The sequence below is a fragment of the Pleurodeles waltl genome, chromosome 11, assembly GCF_031143425.1.
Source record: "Pleurodeles waltl isolate 20211129_DDA chromosome 11, aPleWal1.hap1.20221129, whole genome shotgun sequence".
Lineage (NCBI taxonomy): Eukaryota > Metazoa > Chordata > Amphibia > Caudata > Salamandridae > Pleurodeles > Pleurodeles waltl.
This window is the reverse complement of record NC_090450.1, coordinates 232,355,880-232,374,516: the sequence shown is the minus strand read 5'-3', so window position 1 is coordinate 232,374,516 and position 18,637 is coordinate 232,355,880. Positions and strand designations below refer to the sequence as shown.

Here is an 18,637-nt window from a genome sequence, read left to right as displayed (position 1 = left end):
GGTGCCTGCAACAGAAAAATGCCAAAAACCTGTAGAGATTGAGGGGATAGCACAGCGAGATGTTACGCACATATTTTTCTTTTAGACATCTTTTAGGCTGATTCTGGAGGACCCTCACAATTGAGGTACCATTTTACTTGGGAGACTGAGGGGAATGCTAGGTGGTAGGAAATGTGCGCCGTAGCGGTGATCCTACAATGAAAAGTGAGGAAAATATGCTTTTTTAAGCAAATTTTGAGGTTTCCAGAGGAGTCTGGGTAAGAAAATGTTGGGGGATCCAGGCAAGCCACACCTCCTTGGACTCCTTGGGGTGTCTATTTTTAAAACATGTCTGGGTTTGGTAAGTTTACCTAGATGAAGGCCGCACCGGGACCAAAAACATAGGTGCCCCCTCCCCCGAAACACAGGTAGTTTTGCAATAGATCATTTTGATGTGTCCACGTACTTATGTGATGTTCCAAAGACTAAAATTGTGAGAAGGAACGCACGTAGGTTATGTTAAAAAGACCCCTCACCCACCAACTGAGTTGGTGGCATTCTTCATCATTGGGGTCCCACCCGAGACTCCTAGCGTGTCACGGGTGTGCTGCGACGCCTGATTACAGCAGAGCAGGTTTTGTCAATTTTACCACACATACTGGTTGGATTTGGCACGAGGGTCAGTGATGGTTCAGTGGATCAAATGTTAATAACAAGAGATTTCCCAAAAATGAAATGCACTGTTAATAACTGAAGGGCCAAAGAACTGAACCAATGACTCACAGCTCGTGAGCTGTAAAGCCACGACAAGGCACCAGCTGCTTTATAGTCCATTCACACATCTTTCATACATGACATGCACATGACCATTCACGCCGCCATCCACGGGCCCAGCACATTAGAACACTCGCATCGACAGACAGCGCCATTCAAAGGCCCATCACTTACATACGCCCACATGCCTGATACAGCGATCACACCAGCTGATGGGAGTGTGTGGACTGGCGTTTGGCTGGCAGTGTGTTGCAGTAGCCACAGCAAGTCAATATTTACACCGCCAGCCAAGCGCCACTCCACACACAATGGCATCACTTTGTTTTTTTTAATTAAAATAAAAAAATCACCTCTAACTAATTAGAAATAATTACAAAACTACAAACACAAAAGCTCTAACTAGTACATGACAGAAATGTCAACCATGAAACTGAACACATGAAGATATAAAACAGGCAGTTTACATTCATGGTACTTCCCAATAATTCTTCTGGGTGTGGTAATTCCTGAAACAGCCACCCACACACAGCCCAGGCTTTGAAGGACAATCTGGGCAGTACATTCGGGTCTTATGAATAGCACTATAAGGATCCAACCTCTGGACAACTCAATCTACACCTTCCATGTGCTTATTATAATCTAAAATGCACACAGGTTTGCGCACTTCAGCAACCTGGCCCCAAACAGTCACGGGGGAAGTACTCTCATCATAGATGGTACTTAGCATGTAGACATCCCTCCTGTCTGAAAATTTAAAAGCTAGCAGTGCATCATTCTGCAAGGCACTGCACTGACCCCTCTCAAGGTTTTTACAGAAAAGCTCCCTTGGATAGCCTTTCTGGTTACAACAAATTGTGCCACAAGCAACAGTGTCCACTCTAAACAATTCCTTGAACAACTGCACCCCAGTGTAGAAGTTATCTACATACAAATGGTGACCTTATTTAAACAGTCGTCTACCAAGTTCCCACACAATTGTCTCAGTAACTCCAAAAGTGGGAGGACAACAAGGGGGGTCAATACTGGAATCCCTACCAGTGTAGAACCGGAAATTATACACATATCCTGTACTACTTTCAGGCAGCATATACAATTTAATTCTATATTGTGCCCTCTTGTTAGGAATGTACTGCCTAAAAACAAAACAACCCTTGAAGAGGACCAAAGACTCGTCCACAGCTATTTCTTTGCCTGGAACATAGACCTCTGAAAACCGATCTACAAAATGATCAAGGACAGGCCTAATCTTAAAAAGACGATCAGAATCAGGGTGATCTCATCGCAAGGCTAAAGCATTGTCAACAAAATGCAGCATCCTTTAGAAGAAGCAAGTACCGATTATGACTCATGGTTGCAGGAAATATAGCCTTTGCCATCAAGGGACTAGTAGACCAATAAGAAGCCAGTGACGGCTTCCTTATCAACCCCATCAAAAGAGTCAAACCCAAAAACCTTTTCATCTCTTTCAAATTTGTGGGAACCCACTGGGTAGCTCTAGAGTGTGGCCTAAGTCTGGCAGCGTTGTCCCTCAAATACTGCTCTATATACTAATTAGTCTGCTCAACAATTTCTTCCAAAAACACATCATCCATAAATAACTCAAAGATATTGACAGGCAAAAAGTTCTTCGTATTGACTCTACATCCCGGGAGATCAGTAAAGGCAGGCAATTCGGGTGGTTCCATGTTTGGGGCAACCCATAGTTCAGATCTTCCAACGGGAAACCTTTCAGACCCAGGTTGCTGCACTATTTGCACATCAGTGCCCTCCTTAAAACAGGCCCTTCATCTGCACTGAGAGTGGCTTCCTCATCAGAAGATTCCTCTCCAACAGAAACTTCACTGCCAGAAACGCTCACTTCCTCCTCTGCCTCAGATGCAGAGTCACTCTCACAATCATGATCAGACAATGACTCAAAAAGCATACCAACAACCTGCTGAGCGGTCATCCTGCGGTTAGCCATGATCCTTCCTACGAAAAGTAATTGGACAAATGCATCACCAACAACCAGCACTGTGTAAGATAAGTAATAAACAAAGTGTGGCTTTATACAAAGAGTTATGTACTGAAAAACGCTTCCGCTCACTTGCCAGAAAAACCTACTCACCAGCAACTACTCTGCACAGACACAGCAATCACTAATGATATCCCGCTAAAAAGAAAGAAAGAAAAGCAAATTAGAAATAAGACAACACAAATATCATTGTGCACAAATCTAAGGACAATTTCACACACAATCCTGCATTTAGTACACCAACTACAAACATGTCATTCATGCATGGCAACAGTACTTCTTTGGAGTAATTTTTTTTACTTACCTAAAATATGCAACTATGCAAACCACAGGTCAACCACTGCCAAAACCGTAAGGAGCAACAGCAAAGGAAGCAAAAGCTTTGAACTAGAACAAAAAGGATAAAGAAACTGTTATCACAAATGCAAATACTTCGCCAGTTGACAAACACCCCACCATCAAGCATTTAGAAATTAGTGCCTAAGTGGATTCTGCCCCCCATAGGGGCAGATGGGCCTACTAAAAATAGGCCTATCTGCCTCAAGGGGGGCAGAAAATACCTTTAGCAGTGTGTCCCCTTGGGGAGCGACCCTTGCCCAAGGGCCACCCCCCCAACAAAATAAACACACACACACTATTCCTGGTGCCTAAGTGGCTTCTGCCCCCATTGGGGGCAATGGACCTTAAAAAGAAATAGGCCGATCTGCCCCCAAGGGGGGCAGTAATGGCCAACAGTTCCATGCACCCCCCTTGGGGGGGGGGGGGGGGGGGTGACCCATGCCCAAGGGGGCACCCCCCCACCCCCACAGAAATACACCAAAAGAATCTCTGGCGTTCCAGTGGTTTCGGGGGGGCAGATCAGCCTAAAAATAATAGGTCGATCTGCCTCCAAGGGGGGCAGAAATGGCCATAAAATATATGCCCCCCAAAGGGGAGCGACCCTTGCCTAAGGGGCCGCTCCCCGACGCACGCAAACAACATATAAAACACATAAATAACATCCCTGTTGTCTAGTGGGCATTCCTGCTGCCCGATTGCAAGGCGCTTGAGCAGCAGGAATGCTGAAAGAGACAGGGAAAGGAAAACCCTTTCCTTTCCCCCGATGCCTCTTTGTGTGAAATCCCCCCTCCCCACCCGCCAGAGGAGAAACTTACCTGTTTCTCCGAAGACGCGCTGGAAGCAAATGGCTTCCAGCGCGATCAGCACCCTCTAATGATACCATTAGAGGGGGTGGGGGAGTCAGGGGTGGAAGGGGAAGGGCCTCCCCTTCCATCCCTGCCTTGGAGGGCTGGAAGGGAAGCCCACGGAGGGAGCACTAGTGCTCCCTCCGAGCTCATGTGCCAGGACGTAATGGTTACGTCCTCGGCAGAGGTGCACTGTGCCGGTAGACGGAACCATTACGTCCCGGCACAGAACGGGTTAAAATAAAATATACAAAAAATGGCATAATTTGTCCAATCTGCACACTTCAAAATGTCTTACAAAGCACCCCTCAACATAAAAGCTTTTAAAGCAGACGCACCCCGCACAGAATTTGCTCCAAATAAGCTAACATCCACACATTAATTTTTCATCACCTCCTTCACCCATCTAGCAAGAGTAGAGATGACACAGGTTTGTTTATGAGGCTGCCTAAAAAGAATAAGCAATTAATCCACACTCACAGGTCTTCTGTGTGATGTTCTTCTCTCCTACTCTGACACATTACCACACACAAATTCTCATGTTCATCAAAAAGTGGGTTAAATAATGACACTGATTTGTTTTTGTCCTTTGATTTAAATAAAATCATACTCCCTCTGATGAAAAAAATCCTGTTTGAAACATCAAGGGCCCGTAGGTCTGATCACTTTCTAACTAAAATTAGACATAATAAAATTGTTAATTTCTGTGATTACACCTTGAAACTCAATACTTCATCAGCATGTAATCCCTCCAAAAAATTCAGCACCTTAGTAACATCCTAAACAGAATTATACCTTGAAACGGGAGTTTTCAATACATTAATACATCTCATTAATCTCTTTATCAAAACATCTACCATAATGCAATTAATCAAAACATGGCCAGCTGCAATTGATGACCTCTACACATTAGTCGTCCTGTAAGATAATCCCTTTCAAACATATCAGAGAAATAGTTTACAATTTCTTTCTACAACCTCGACTGAAGTGGGATCAAAATCCCTCTTCACATAACAGCAAATCCATTTCTGCCATGCCAGTCCATAAATTTTCCTAGTACCTGATGCCCAGGGCTCCTTTATAAGATTTGTACTTCCTGTGAAAGTCCTGGCACCTCGCAGACACGCCTTAAATTTTTCATGCCACCAGCCTCCTCTGCTTTGTCAATGCCATATTGTGCTTCTCTCCTGTTGAACCTACCAAAATGTCCTGAAAAGTTTGGCAACAGAATTGGAAAATCCATCAACATTTCTAGAAGTATTGGATACCAAACCTGAGATTTCCAAAGAGGTGTTATTAACATCACTGTCTCCTTCCACTTGAGTACGATTAATCATTGAAAAGGGAGGAAAAGCATACATTCTGAGACCCCTCCAATTCTGTCTGAAAACATCTATTCCTGCTGACTCCTGGCCTGGGCGTCAACTTAAAAAATTTCTTAATCTGGGCATTCAGTCTCTTCACAAACAGGTCCACCTGAAATGGACTCTAAAACTCTTATCAATTTCGTGAAAACTGATCTGTTCAGAGTCCAATCACAGGAGTCCCTGTAATTCTTCAGTAACCAATGTGTCTCCACATTGCTCAATCCTGGTATTTGCTCAGCTTGCACTAAAATATTCTGTCTCAAGCAATACTCCCAGAACGCCATTGCCAGATCCTTTGTTCTCTGACCTTCTAATTTGTTCACATATCTTACTGCTGAGATACTGTCAATCCAACTGAAAACGTTGTCTTGTTTTTCTTAAAACTCCTTACCGCAAAGGATCCTGCCAGTACTTACAAACAGTTTATGTGTAACCTGTTCTCTTCAGACCATAGGCATCTTGTCAAAACTGCACCACAACGTGCTCCCCATCCTGCTAAACGTATATCTGATTCTGTAATCATTTCTGGATTCTCTCCAAATTCTTTAACCACCAACCAAGTTCCACCTCTGCTTCCTCTGTGAGCACAATCTCTTCTGAATAATTTAACCCATCTTTTAAATGGCCTTCAATCTCTGAAGCACTTGATAATTCAAAGGCCCTGGGAAAATAGCTTATCCACTTCAACTTTTCCCTTGGCAATTTCAATTGTCCTTTTACTGTATTTATTAAAAATCCTAAAAACTGTCTCCTGACTCAAAACAAGACACAACTTCTGTCTGTTTATAACAAACCCCCAGATATTCCAACAAGGACACTGCCATGTTTGTGTATTCCACTATCATTGACATCTCCTGATCCATAAACAGTATGTTGTGTGTGTGTGTGTGTGTGTGTGTGTATATATATATATATTTATATTAGACGCACACCACATCCCCTTAGAAATGCTGCTACTGGCTGAAGTACCTTTTGAAACACCAAGGGGCAGAAGACAGACCGACTGGCGGGCAAACAAACCTCCACATTCTTCCACCCTACCTGAATTGCAATAATCTCTGATGGAGTTCCCATATCGGAATTGTCAAATAGGCATCTTTCAGGTCCAACCTGGTCAACAAATCCCCACTCTGCAATACGTCTCTGAGAAAGTACATGCCTTTCAACTTAAAATGGTGGTACTCCACCCACCGTTCAGATTACTCAGATTTACCACTGGTCTCATACCCTTGTCCTTTTCTCTTTCAGAAATATATTGTTTACAGATCTCTTTATATCTTCTCACTTCCACAATAGCTCCCTTTGCCCCAAGTTCAGGAACAACCTTGCTCACCAGTTGTTAGTTCTGTCCTGAACAACATCATCTGTGGGATATGGCGTTGTATTGCTTCTTCCACGATGCCTTTGTGATACCCTTGCACTGTTTCTGGCATCCAAGGATCCCAGTTACAGTTGCTAAAAAATTTAGCAAGTCTGCAGCCCAATTTTAATGGGGTAACAAAAGTGTCTATTCTTACTTGATCCTCGGGAGTGACGGTCTCCACAGTGTCCTCTCCCCCTTGACCTTTGTTTATGAAGGTTAAACCCCCTTGTTTGGTATGAAGCCTGATGCTGATTGCGCCAAAAACCTCATGAAATGGAATGCTCTTGTGATGCCCTGACCACTGCCGGGGAACCAACCTCTTGCTCGCCCAACCAAAAATATGCCTGTCAAACACTTTTTTTATTCTCACGTTGCGACCTTTGTAGAGAACAAAATACCCCCACTTATTTCAAAATCTCTTTTATGAATTCATCTCCAAAGAACAACCCATTAGCAGCTTGACCTGATTCATCGTTGGCCAACTCCATCAATTTTGGGTCTATCTTAAGTAAAATACGTTTCCTGTGCTCAACTGAAATGGCCATATTCTCAATCCCTAAAAGACAAACTGCCCTCTAATCCATTCTCTTAATTCCTGTACATTCAAACCTTCTTTATTCACATAAGCCTCCTCAGCCATATCAAATACTTTTGTCAGTAGTCCCGTTGAGGTCCAGTAGCCTATCCTGACACATTCTTAGGCCTTTATCCACTCTCTTTCTGAGAACTCGTCCCTCTTTGCCAATAAATGCTAGAATATTTGCTTTCAAATCAGGTGTCATCATTACCTTATTTGCCAAGTTTCCCTTTGGACATTCGGATCTTAGGCGTAGCCTTGCATCCTTAGGAATTTGCTTCCTCAACCATGATTGCACATACTCAGGAACATGTGCTGTCGGGGACCACTCCTGTGAAAGCAGGTGTTTTAATAAGATGGGATCAAACATATATTCCCCTAAAGGGTCTGTCAAAACCCTAACTTCTCTGATTTGTGTGCTCTCTAACTGTTCCGATCTCTGTATCCTATCCCTGTCCTCATTATCTGAATCAAATTCAGAAGAACAGCTTAATTCCATTTCTGCACTTCCAGAAGATTCATCACAGTAAACCACCAAATGTGTTCAAGCACTTTTGAAATTTGTCTTTATTTTTTTTTTTTTCTGTACCTTTGTGATGACTGCCATGCTTGTCCTCAACACCACCTTGTTTTGTGCGCTCACAAACCCAACTATCTGCCTCCGTAGATTTATTTTTCTTTGCTAGCGTCATATCTGAATCAATATGTTTCCTTTTTCGACTTCTTTTTCCATTTTTCCATCCCTGTGATACTTCACCAGCCGACCAAAATGTCTCCTCTTCAGACATCAAACTCCTGGTCTGAAACATTGCCTCAATTTTTTTTTTCTCTATTCTGTCGTTGTGGTCAATGGAAAATGTTTGTAGCATATTTAATAATTTCTTCCTCCAATGGCCTCTCTATACAAGTTGGAACACTAGATTGTGCCATTTTCTCAATCATACACCTGTCTCAATGTTAAGATTAATTTTAATCACCACTTAAAGTCAGCTTTCCAAAAAGTGTTAAAAAAACGTAATCACTAATTTAAAAACAATGGTAAGCCAATCACTAATTCAGAAACCAATACTCATCCAATTCCCTAGCAGTCCATGCATTATATAAGAGCCCTAAATGTAATGTCCTATATCTATTTTGATTATTCTATCTAGCGTGCTTTGCTTAGAGAAACATCCATTTTCTTTTTGTACATTATATTGCCTGAGTAACCAGAGGCTCTGAGACCGGCTTGCAGACGTGATCTCTGTGGAAGGCTCCGATCTGCAAATACCGCTGAAAGAGCCCCCATAGGCTCTGATGTCAGCCAGCGTATGCGGTGATCAGCCTTGGACTCATCTGCCTCAAGCAATTCCAGTTGGCAGTAAGAGGATGCTGTGGGCCACACGTTGCTGCACACAGCTTTGTTTCCCCAGCTCACACTAGGGACTCTGCATCAAAGCGCGCAGCTCCACCTCGCTCCCGCTAACGGCAGAACTTGCCGTTTGCAGCAGCAGTTATCCAGTTTAATTACAATTTTCTCATAAGAGCAACTGCACTTAAAATATTCAAATTCAAACCTCAAATGTAGAATTTTGACATGTATGTATTTTTACATCAGCAACCAATTATTCAAAACAGTTGTGTAGCTTACCAAATCACATACCAACCATACCATCAACTCAATTATATGTTAAATATTCGAGAACATCACTTTCAATTCAATTATAATCATTAAATTGTATATTAACACAATTTGGTTTACATATAGAAAAATTACTTATTTGTATGGAGCAGCAGCAGCAAAAATGAAGGAAGATGTCTGGGGGTTCTAGCCTTTTATAATGTTGTAACTTTGTTGTTAATGTTCTAAGTTCTTTAAAGAGACTGCTGTGAGTATTTGCAATAAAGGAAATTGCAATAATGTCAGCCTCTGGTCTTGTCATAAAATCTGCTACGCTGTGGGGCCGAACACACTGGGTTCTGTGGTGTGACCTTTGGCAAACTTCCTCTATTAATTGGTTTAAATCCTTTTATTAAATCATCAAGTAGCAACACCATACCACATTGTATGTCTCAGCATAATGTACCTGTAAGAGATAATATTCCGGACATAACTTATTGCTTTAACCCCAGCATATTCGTTTTAACTTCCTTTCATGTCCTACATGAACTATAATTCACCTAATTGAGCATTTACCCAGATGAGTGAGGAGTTGGGAAGGTGATCCTCCACAATATTACTTACCTACTGAGTCAAAACAGTATAATGCTCGCTTTAATCATCTCTTGGGTTGCATATAAACATGTATGCAGTAAGTACATATCCAATTCCACCATTAAGGTTATATCCTCTGCAAGCTGTGGCACTCTTGTGACTTGAATTGCACAATTCTGTTGCTGCCGCAAGTTGGGGGTAATGGAACTCTTTTTTTTTTTCACTCTCAGATTTTAATCTTCTCCTACATAAATCTGCATTAACTATCCTGATTGCTCCCATTGGCATTAATTTTCTGGTCTGAGACAAATGGGACTTTACTAAAAAGTCTTTATTACCAGCTGTCGCCCTTGCTATCCATTTTCATTTGCTCTAGTTCCCCAATACTGCTGTAGGACCACGCACCGCCTTCTGCGACACCATCGCCGACACGCCCTCACCTCCACAGACTACATCCTCCTAGGTGACTTCAACTTTCACTTGGAAAACCCACAAGACCACAACTCTACCTCCCTCATAGACAACCTCACCAACCTCGGACTCAAACAACTGGTCACCGCTCCCACCAACTCAGCAGGGGACACGCTCGACGCAATTTTCACCTCAAGCCAACACATAGCCTACACCCACACCACTGAACTCCTCTGGACTGACCACCACTGCGTCCACTTCTCCTTCACCAAACCCCCCACACACTACCATCAACACACCACACCCTACTGCATGTGGGACAAGATCACCACAGAACGACTAAACTCCCAACTGGCTCACACCACCACACACCCCTCCACGCCAACAACCCCAACACAGGAGCACACAACCTCTCCAAATGGATCACCACCTGCGCAGACACACTAGCCCCCCTCAGAAAACACATCGCCACCCGCAACATCAAGAACGCCCCATGGTTCACCCCTGAACTCCAAGACTCCAAGCGCAAATACCGGCAAGCTGAGAAAATATGGCGACTAGAACCCTCTACAACCAACTTCTCCACCCTCAAAACCACCATTCGCACCCATCACCAACTCATACGCACCGCCAAAAGAGATCACTACAAGACACGCCTTGACAACAACTCTCAAAATAGCAAAGAACTCCTCACTATCATTAATGAACTTGTCAAACCCAAAGCCAGCAACATAGACCCCTCACACACACAGCCCCTATGTGATGCCCTTTCCAACCACTTCCTCCACAAAATCCTTGACATCCACAACAGCTTCATACCACACACACCCACCACACACACCCCTCACTCACCCAACCCCCACTCACGACCCCCCCCCCCCCCCCCACCACCAGCTGGGCCCCCACCATACACAAAGAAACCGAAAAAAACATGAACTCCATCCACTCCGGATCCCCCTCCGACCCCTGCCCACATTGCATCTACAACAAAGCCAGCCCATCCATCGCCCCCTTACTCCCCAACATAATCAACTCCTCTTTAGATTCCGCCACCTACCCAGACCCCTGGAAGCACGCAGAAATCACTGCTCTTCTAAAAAAGAAAAACAAAGCTGACCCCAAGATCCTCTCCAACTACCGCCCCATCTCCCTCCTCCCTTTCCCTGCCAAGGTTGCAGAGAAACTAGTCAACGCCTGCCTATTCCACTTCCTCGAAGCAAACAACACTCTTGACCCCTCACAATCCGGGTTCCGCAAGAATCACAGCATGGAAACCGCCCTCATCGCATGCACGGGCGACATCAGGACCAAAGTAGACAAAGGCGAGACCGTCGCACTCATCCTCCTAGACCTCTCCGCAGCCTTTGACACCGTCTGCCACCACACACTCCGCACACGCCTCCACAATATAGGAATTCACCACAAAGCCTTAGACTGGCTCACCTCCTTCCTCACCGACCGGACCCAGAGATTCCGCCTTCCACTCCACCACTACCAAGATCATCTGCGGAGTCCCCCAAGGGTCCTCCCTCAGCCCCACACTCTTCAACATCTACATGATCCCCCTAGCCAACATCCTCTGAGCACACAGAATCACTATCCTCTCCTACGCAGATGACACCCAACTCATCCTTTCCCTCACCCGCAACCCCACCACCGCCAAAACCAACCTACACGCTGCTCTCCTCGACACCGCCAACTGGATGAGCACTAACCACCTCAAGCTCAACTCCAACAAAACCAAAATCATCATCTTCGGCCCCAACAAAACCACATGGGACGACTCCTGGTGGCCCACCACCCTAGGCCCCGCACCCACCCCCGCAAACCACGCACGCAACCTCGGCATCATCCTGGACCCCTCCCTCGCCATGACACAGCAAATCAGTGCTCTAACCTCCTCCTGCTTCCACACACTCCGCACTCTAAAAAGAAATCCTTCGAATGGATTCCCCCAGAAACCAGGAAGACAGTAACCCATGCACTCATCAGCAGCAGACTAGACTACGGCAACGCCCTCTACGCCGGAACCACACTCAAACTCAAACGCAAACTCCAGACAATCCAGAACGCAGCCGCACGCCTCGTCCTTGGCCTCCCCTGCCACACACGAATCTCACCACACCTCAAATCCCTGCCCTGGCTCCCCATAGACAAGAGAATCACATTCAAGATCCTCATCCACGCTCACAAATCCCTCCACAACACCGGCCCAACCTACCTCAACGAAAGAGTGAACTTCCACACGCAACCTCCGATCAGCCGACCTCGCCCTAGCCACAGTCCCCCGCTTCCAACGCACCACCACAGGAGGCAGGTCCTTCTCCTACCTCGCCCCCAAAACCTGGAACTCCCTCTCCACCAACCTTCGCAAAACCAAAAACCTCCTGCTCTTCAGAAAGAACCTCAAGACATGGTTGTTCGAACAGCTGCCTATTCAGAGAAAACTTCCAGGTGTCTTGTTGTCCTCCAAAATTTGCCTCAGTCCCTCTGGCCTTGTTACCTCCAGTCCTCTGTGCCACCTCCATTTACCCAGGACAACACTGGCACTGGGCCCTATACAGAATTCTTATGTGTGGTCTGCAGGCTTCCTAAGACTTGCTCGGGTAAGCTGCTTCTCTAAACCAGCCACCCAAAGATGCTGGGACAGCCCATAGCAGGCTTTACCATCTCGAAGTTCACAGTGACCCAACTGACCTCCTCTTCCGGATCGAACAGCTCATCAGTAGGTGGGTCCAAGGCCGGTGGAGTCTTCACAGATGAGGCATCATTGCCTCTGGCAACCATTCTCTGGGTGCGGGTCTCCTATTGTTTCAAATTCAGAAAACGTTTCCAGGTTACTCCCAGACATCTGCACCACTCTCAGCTTTTCAGCCATTATCACCAAGACATTTTGTGAATTTCTCTTTCGCATCCAAAAATGTACATCTGTATATTTTCACATATTAAAAACAAAACCATTGAAAATGTACTTGTCCTTTTTTCTGTCTTTGGTGAAATGTACAATTTTGAGTTTTTTTTTCCATTTGCCTTGCCACCCTCAAAAGTGAGCTGTTGCTGGCCTTTGACAGGAGTTAATATCTGACCATTTCAAAATGGGAAGGGGTTAGAAGTGTGTGAGGAAATGACTTTTTCCAGGTTACCACCACCTTTTGCCCCACTTTTTTGACTGTTAAATACTGTGTAATGGCTTTGTGAAGCACTGAGCCCTGCTGACCAGGCCTCAATGAATGTGCTCTAACCATAAAGTGCACGTTTAGTTGACTTATACCCTCTTGACATCGGTTAACTTACTTATATGTCCGTACTGTATTGAACAAAGGGTACTCAGGCCTGGAAATTAAATAGTCTCTTGTTTCCTGCAGCACTTATTGTGCCACCACTAGTATGACAAAGTAAAGCATGTCTCTCAGCCTGCCACTGCAGACTGGAAGAGCAGTTTTCAAGGTGTGGAATTTAATAAAATATCTGTGTGTACATGGGACAGGTTGCTTCTTTAATCTATGTGTCCTGTAAAAAAAAAATCTACTTGTCCGTTTGGTGCCATGTAGTGCGGCAACAAACTATGGCAGCAATCTCATAATAGGAGAGCTCTGATAACAGCCTCTCTGATTACCCCATGGCTGCTACTATAATAGGCTTGAATACTTGCAATTTCACTCCCTACTATAGAAATTTCCTTCTTTTGCCACATTTTCACAGATCTACATACTGGGGCTGGAGGAAGCAGTAAGCAGTAGTTCCAGGGCTGGAATGCCTTTGAGTCTGCAAACCTTCCAACTTGCATATTTTAATGATTTTCACCAGCTCTTCTCTAATCATTTCCCACAATGGGAAAGGTTGGAAATTTACTCCTGACAATAGTAAAAGTTCTTCCAGGTTTGGGAAAAAGTGGTTGGAGGGAAAGTGAACTTGTAAACGCTCAATAGATTTTCACATGATCAAATCTACACGTGCACATTTTCTTGTGCTAAAATACAGTTCACAAATATTTTCTAGGAGTATGATTTCCAGGTCTACTTCTGTAAGTTCTTGTGAATTCACGAAAGCCACTAATTCAAAGACATACACCATGGGTGCACTTTTGTGACTTTCTTTAAGAATTGGGTCCATAGTTAGGTCTGACGTTAACAAAGACATTTTGTTTTTATTAAACTTCTATTCTCACTGTCTATCAGCTGGCTTTACTGTGAGTGATCACATTCTGCTCATCCACAAGAAGCATATTGGCACACAAAGTAGTTTTGTTTAGTGCCAGGGACTACTGTGGCAATCAGTGGCATAACAAAACTGGAGAAGGCCTCCCTGCAAAGACCGTGGAGGGCCCCACCCCTCCCGACTCACTCAGTGGAGGTGCTGTGTTGAGGATGCCTCCTGGAGGGGGGCTGCGGGGCCTTTGTTATGCCACTGGTGGCAATGTGTGCTTTTTGAGACCAAAACCCTTTTTTTCTTTAAGACAGTGTTTGTTATAATGGTGAGGGCCTGGCAGCTCCCACAACAATAGTGTTACAAATGCCATGTCAAAACAAGACACGTATTGATGAAACAAAAACACTGACAAAGCATGTCGGATCAGTTGGCTTTGCCAGTGCTTGTTTATTTTTATTTCATGCTTACCATAATCTTTTGAAAATGGCTACACTGATTTTCCATTAGGAATATTTTTAGGAAATACTAGCATGCATTAACACATTTCACTAAATGGTGCTTTAAAGAAATAGCACCTAAAATTTCTTATTAGCAAAACTTTGCTTTTCCTACTTGCATTTTTTCTGAACATTGTACACTTTTTTTTTTTTTTTTTTTTTTTTTTACTGGAACCACTGTCAGCAGTGCAGTGTGACCTTAAAACGTTTAATTACAGCACCCACGCTAATAATGAAGGCTTTTCATTAGTGAACCATAAATACAAGTTTGAACAGTGTTAACACATGGGCACACATAGTACCTCAACCTCAGACAGTTCCCTTTTCTGTTAAAGGCGGCCAAAAGGGTTTGTGCTGCAGGGGTTTGGGCCTACTTGTCATAAGGAATAAATAAACATGAAAACTTGTTGCACTTGACCCCAAACAATATGTCCGGGCATTGGGCAATAGGAATTCCACATCACTGTTGATTTCCAGTTCAGCAGGGGTTGGTATGCTTTTACCCCCTAATTCTTGGAGGACTACAGAGTATCAATCAGACCTTGTTAAAAATAGTTTTTAGTTCCCTCTGGCCAAGATGACGTTATTTCCTTGCTCTTATTGACCATAAACTCAAAGTGGATTATGGTAATCAGTCTGCTTTTCCCTACTGTGGGTCAGTATTTCGTTCAGCCTGAAAATTGAGTATGTAGTGCTGAAAGCGAGGGCGTTATTGTGAAGCACAGCAGGCTTATTTTGGCTATTGGCTGGCCTTCCGCATCTGGTGTTCTAGTAGAGCGAAGCAGTGTCTGTTGGAGATTTTCTAAAAAGGGTTCAATGCATCAACATTGAATATATATTGAGTGGCAATTCAGAACTTCTAACAGATTTACAACAGATTGATCATGTTAGAACTCTTAGTTCACACATTACTTACAGTTGAGTCAAGTCTTCACTCTGATGAACTCGGTTTAGCTTACTTCATACTATTTCTATTGTATGTGTACTACTGTGTGCACGTTTTAGCCATTGTCATTGGGCTTCATTCACAGTTTTCAAACCAAACAACATAATTACATGCTTTTAAAATAAAAATATCAAGTTTGCCCTATTTGTATATGTATGAAAGGAACTTAGTACATAGTTTATTTTAATACTACTATTGAATTGTTCTGCTTTCTTACCCAATTAACCATTTCTATACCTGTCAGTTTCTTCTAATCCATATTTAGAAAAATGTTTTAACATGAAATTAAAAAACAAAATAGTGTTTACAAACTGTCAGTAAAGTTATTTGTTTTTTGCCTTCTTGAATTTTCAGTCTCAAGAAATCCATATGCATGGTAGAATAAAAAAAACTTCTCACCTGTTTAAAGTTAAGTTTTTTTAATATTACAAAATATCTAATAAGTCAGAAATCTAATTAGGATGCTTATTATCCTAAATGGACAGAAGACAATGCCTAGAGTTATTACAATCCTCAATCTGTTTCTTAGTCGAGATTGCCATGCCTCCCTCGGACATTATCCCAAATAAATATTTTATTTGGGTGCTCTGGACTAGTTCAAGAATCTTAACTTTTGTTTTTTGTTCGCATACATCAGAACCTTGGGTTTTTTCTTTTCATCATTCTGGACTCCAGAACCCATGTTCTAATCTGTCAAGTCCACTTTTTAATAGGTGAGACACTGGGTCCTTTGCACTAACTTCTCATTCCACACCTACAGGTTTATGATTCCATTGTTCCCGAAAAAAGGGATTGTGATCCCTACACTTAATGTATTTCACAGTCTATAGTAGCACATGAGTTCCTGAGGCAGTCACCTTGATGGGTTATTTTGAACTAAATTGGTATTTGTACCCAACCAGCACATTGTAAATGCAAAACACAGAGACAAAATATCACTTTGCAAGAAGATGTAAATGTTTCTTTGTACATTACTCAGAATTACATTTTCAACTATGTTCTCTCTCTCTGTCCCAAGTATGTAAGTAAAACACAACATTTCTTCCTAAATGACAGGAAAAGCCATTGGAATGGTGGCTAATAGATTTCACACTAGGCCTGGTAAAGCACCACTCTGAATTAAAGAAAAACTCAAACACTCTATGTAAGCTTGACAATCCAATTGATATTTGAGGACTAGGACTGGACAACCTATTTATACCCCACTGCTTGGCTCAGCTGAAGAAAAATTGCACGGGGCTACCAGCAGCTTATACCACTCCCTGAACACCAGAACAACCACTCGACTAACACATAGGAAGATAATATAATCACTGTGTAGCATACTTGTTCCAGCGAGACACCCCACATTGGACCACACCTTCACAAATCTTTTCACCTTATTTGGATAGAATACAGTTACTTAAGCCCAAGCAGTGGTAATAGTTAACCTGTTCCAATACATGTCAAACACCCAAAAGTTATGTAATATTATATTCTTTTATTTATTTACAGTTGGTTATCGAATTCCTCCAATACAAAAAGCTTGGGTTGTATATTTGCTATTTACTTCCTGTGACCATTGATTAAATAATTGGTAATTCACAGGCAATTAGTAACAAACTAGGTAAATAGTGATGTCTGAAGAACAGTTACACTGGGCATTAAAATGTCTCTGTAATATAAAGAATAATTCCATTGAAAATGCAATAAACTTGAAGGAGAAATTTTTAAATCAAATTGATTTCCCCATTTCTGAATCACATCCTGGTGCCCCTTTTTTTTAACTAATCTATACCACAATAGTAGCAATATCTAATTTACATTTGTTATACTGTTTTATTAAATTTTTCATGCAGCCAGAAGTAAGCTTTAGAGCTTTTTAGAAACAAGGTCTTGTGTGCAGTGTATGATGATCCGCCGATGATAAATATTAAAAATGTCAGAGAGCAAGTCATTTTTAGACATGCGCTCTGACATCATGATGTATTTGGTGTGTAGAAAGGTAATAAAATATGGTTTAAAAATCAAACTGTGAAGACAAGAATAATATTCATTTAGTTTGTCACTGCAGGTCAGTTTGTTGAGATGCGACTACACGAATCCTAAGATTTTCTTAGGGTTCAGGCCGTAGTCCAAAATTGTGAGCAGTCAAGCGATGCAGAAGCAAGTCTGCAGTTGTAGAAATAGATTAACGCCCCCACCCCTGTAGATGTCTTCCTCTAATCTCTTACCCTCAAAAGTCTAGTCAAAATAAAGTGGGACACCCACTTATAAGGTCAGTCCGACTGGAGTCCCGGGGTGATATAAAGTTAAGCACTTATTGTGGGTCCCCACAACTTCACACAAAGGTCTGTTGCAATACAGTTATGCAGGGAATCATTTTCTGTTGCCACCCTCTCCATATTCACCCATTTTCTGATTTCCAGGAATCGGAGGGACTGAGCAATGTCACTGAGTCCTTCCACATCATTGCAGTTCTGTGTTAGGTCAAAACTAATTTGAGTGATGAGGCTTTAAGTGGAGATCAGGCACTTTTCTTCATTGGCAGCAGGCAGGATTCCCTGCAGAGCCAGAATGGTAGACACATTTAAAGGTCATCCCACAATTTCAGCCTGGTGAGCAACAACACCTCAAAAATGAGATATCATGTCATACTTCCATCACAGGTCAGACTTATTTCGATTTTGTAGTAATTCGATTTTTACTAATTAAAAATGAGAAGTCTGATATTTTCAGCTATAGGAGAGAAAGACTAGTTCTTGTGATCTTCAGTTTCAAATTTAATTGTTTTTGTTTGTTTCCAGCCGAGGAAGAGTTTGATGAGCTATGCTTCGAATTTGGATTGGAACTAGATGAAATTGTAAGTATACGCTTTTATACTAACAGTTCTGTGCTTTTCAACATTGTTTATTGTGCAGTCTTAAACAGCAAATAGTAACTTTTGTCTTGATGTATCAAATGCAAAATTGGTTACACAAGAAAGATAGAAGCACCTAATCTTGGCTCAGACAGGACAAAGTATTTTGGGGACCTCCACTGCAATTAGTGCTTGGTTTCGGAAGCTTGGAAGTTAAAACAGTTCTTTTGAATCCAATGAACTTGAAATGGTGTTCAGGAAAGTTGCAAGGATGATAAGTATGTATGTAGATGGGGAAAGAATGGAGAAGAAGAACTTGGTGAACAAAAGAAATCTTTTCTGG

General features: G+C 42.7%; 1 protein-coding gene across 1 annotated transcript in view; it reads left to right on the top strand.

Moving 5' to 3' along the window:
* Positions 1-18,637, top strand: part of FARSB (phenylalanyl-tRNA synthetase subunit beta) — a 326,792-nt gene that overhangs the window by 3,697 nt on the left and 304,458 nt on the right. The window contains exon 2 of the mRNA XM_069213466.1: positions 18,242-18,297. Coding sequence (XP_069069567.1) covers positions 18,242-18,297 — 56 coding nt within the window. The remainder of the gene's footprint in view (positions 1-18,241; positions 18,298-18,637) is intronic.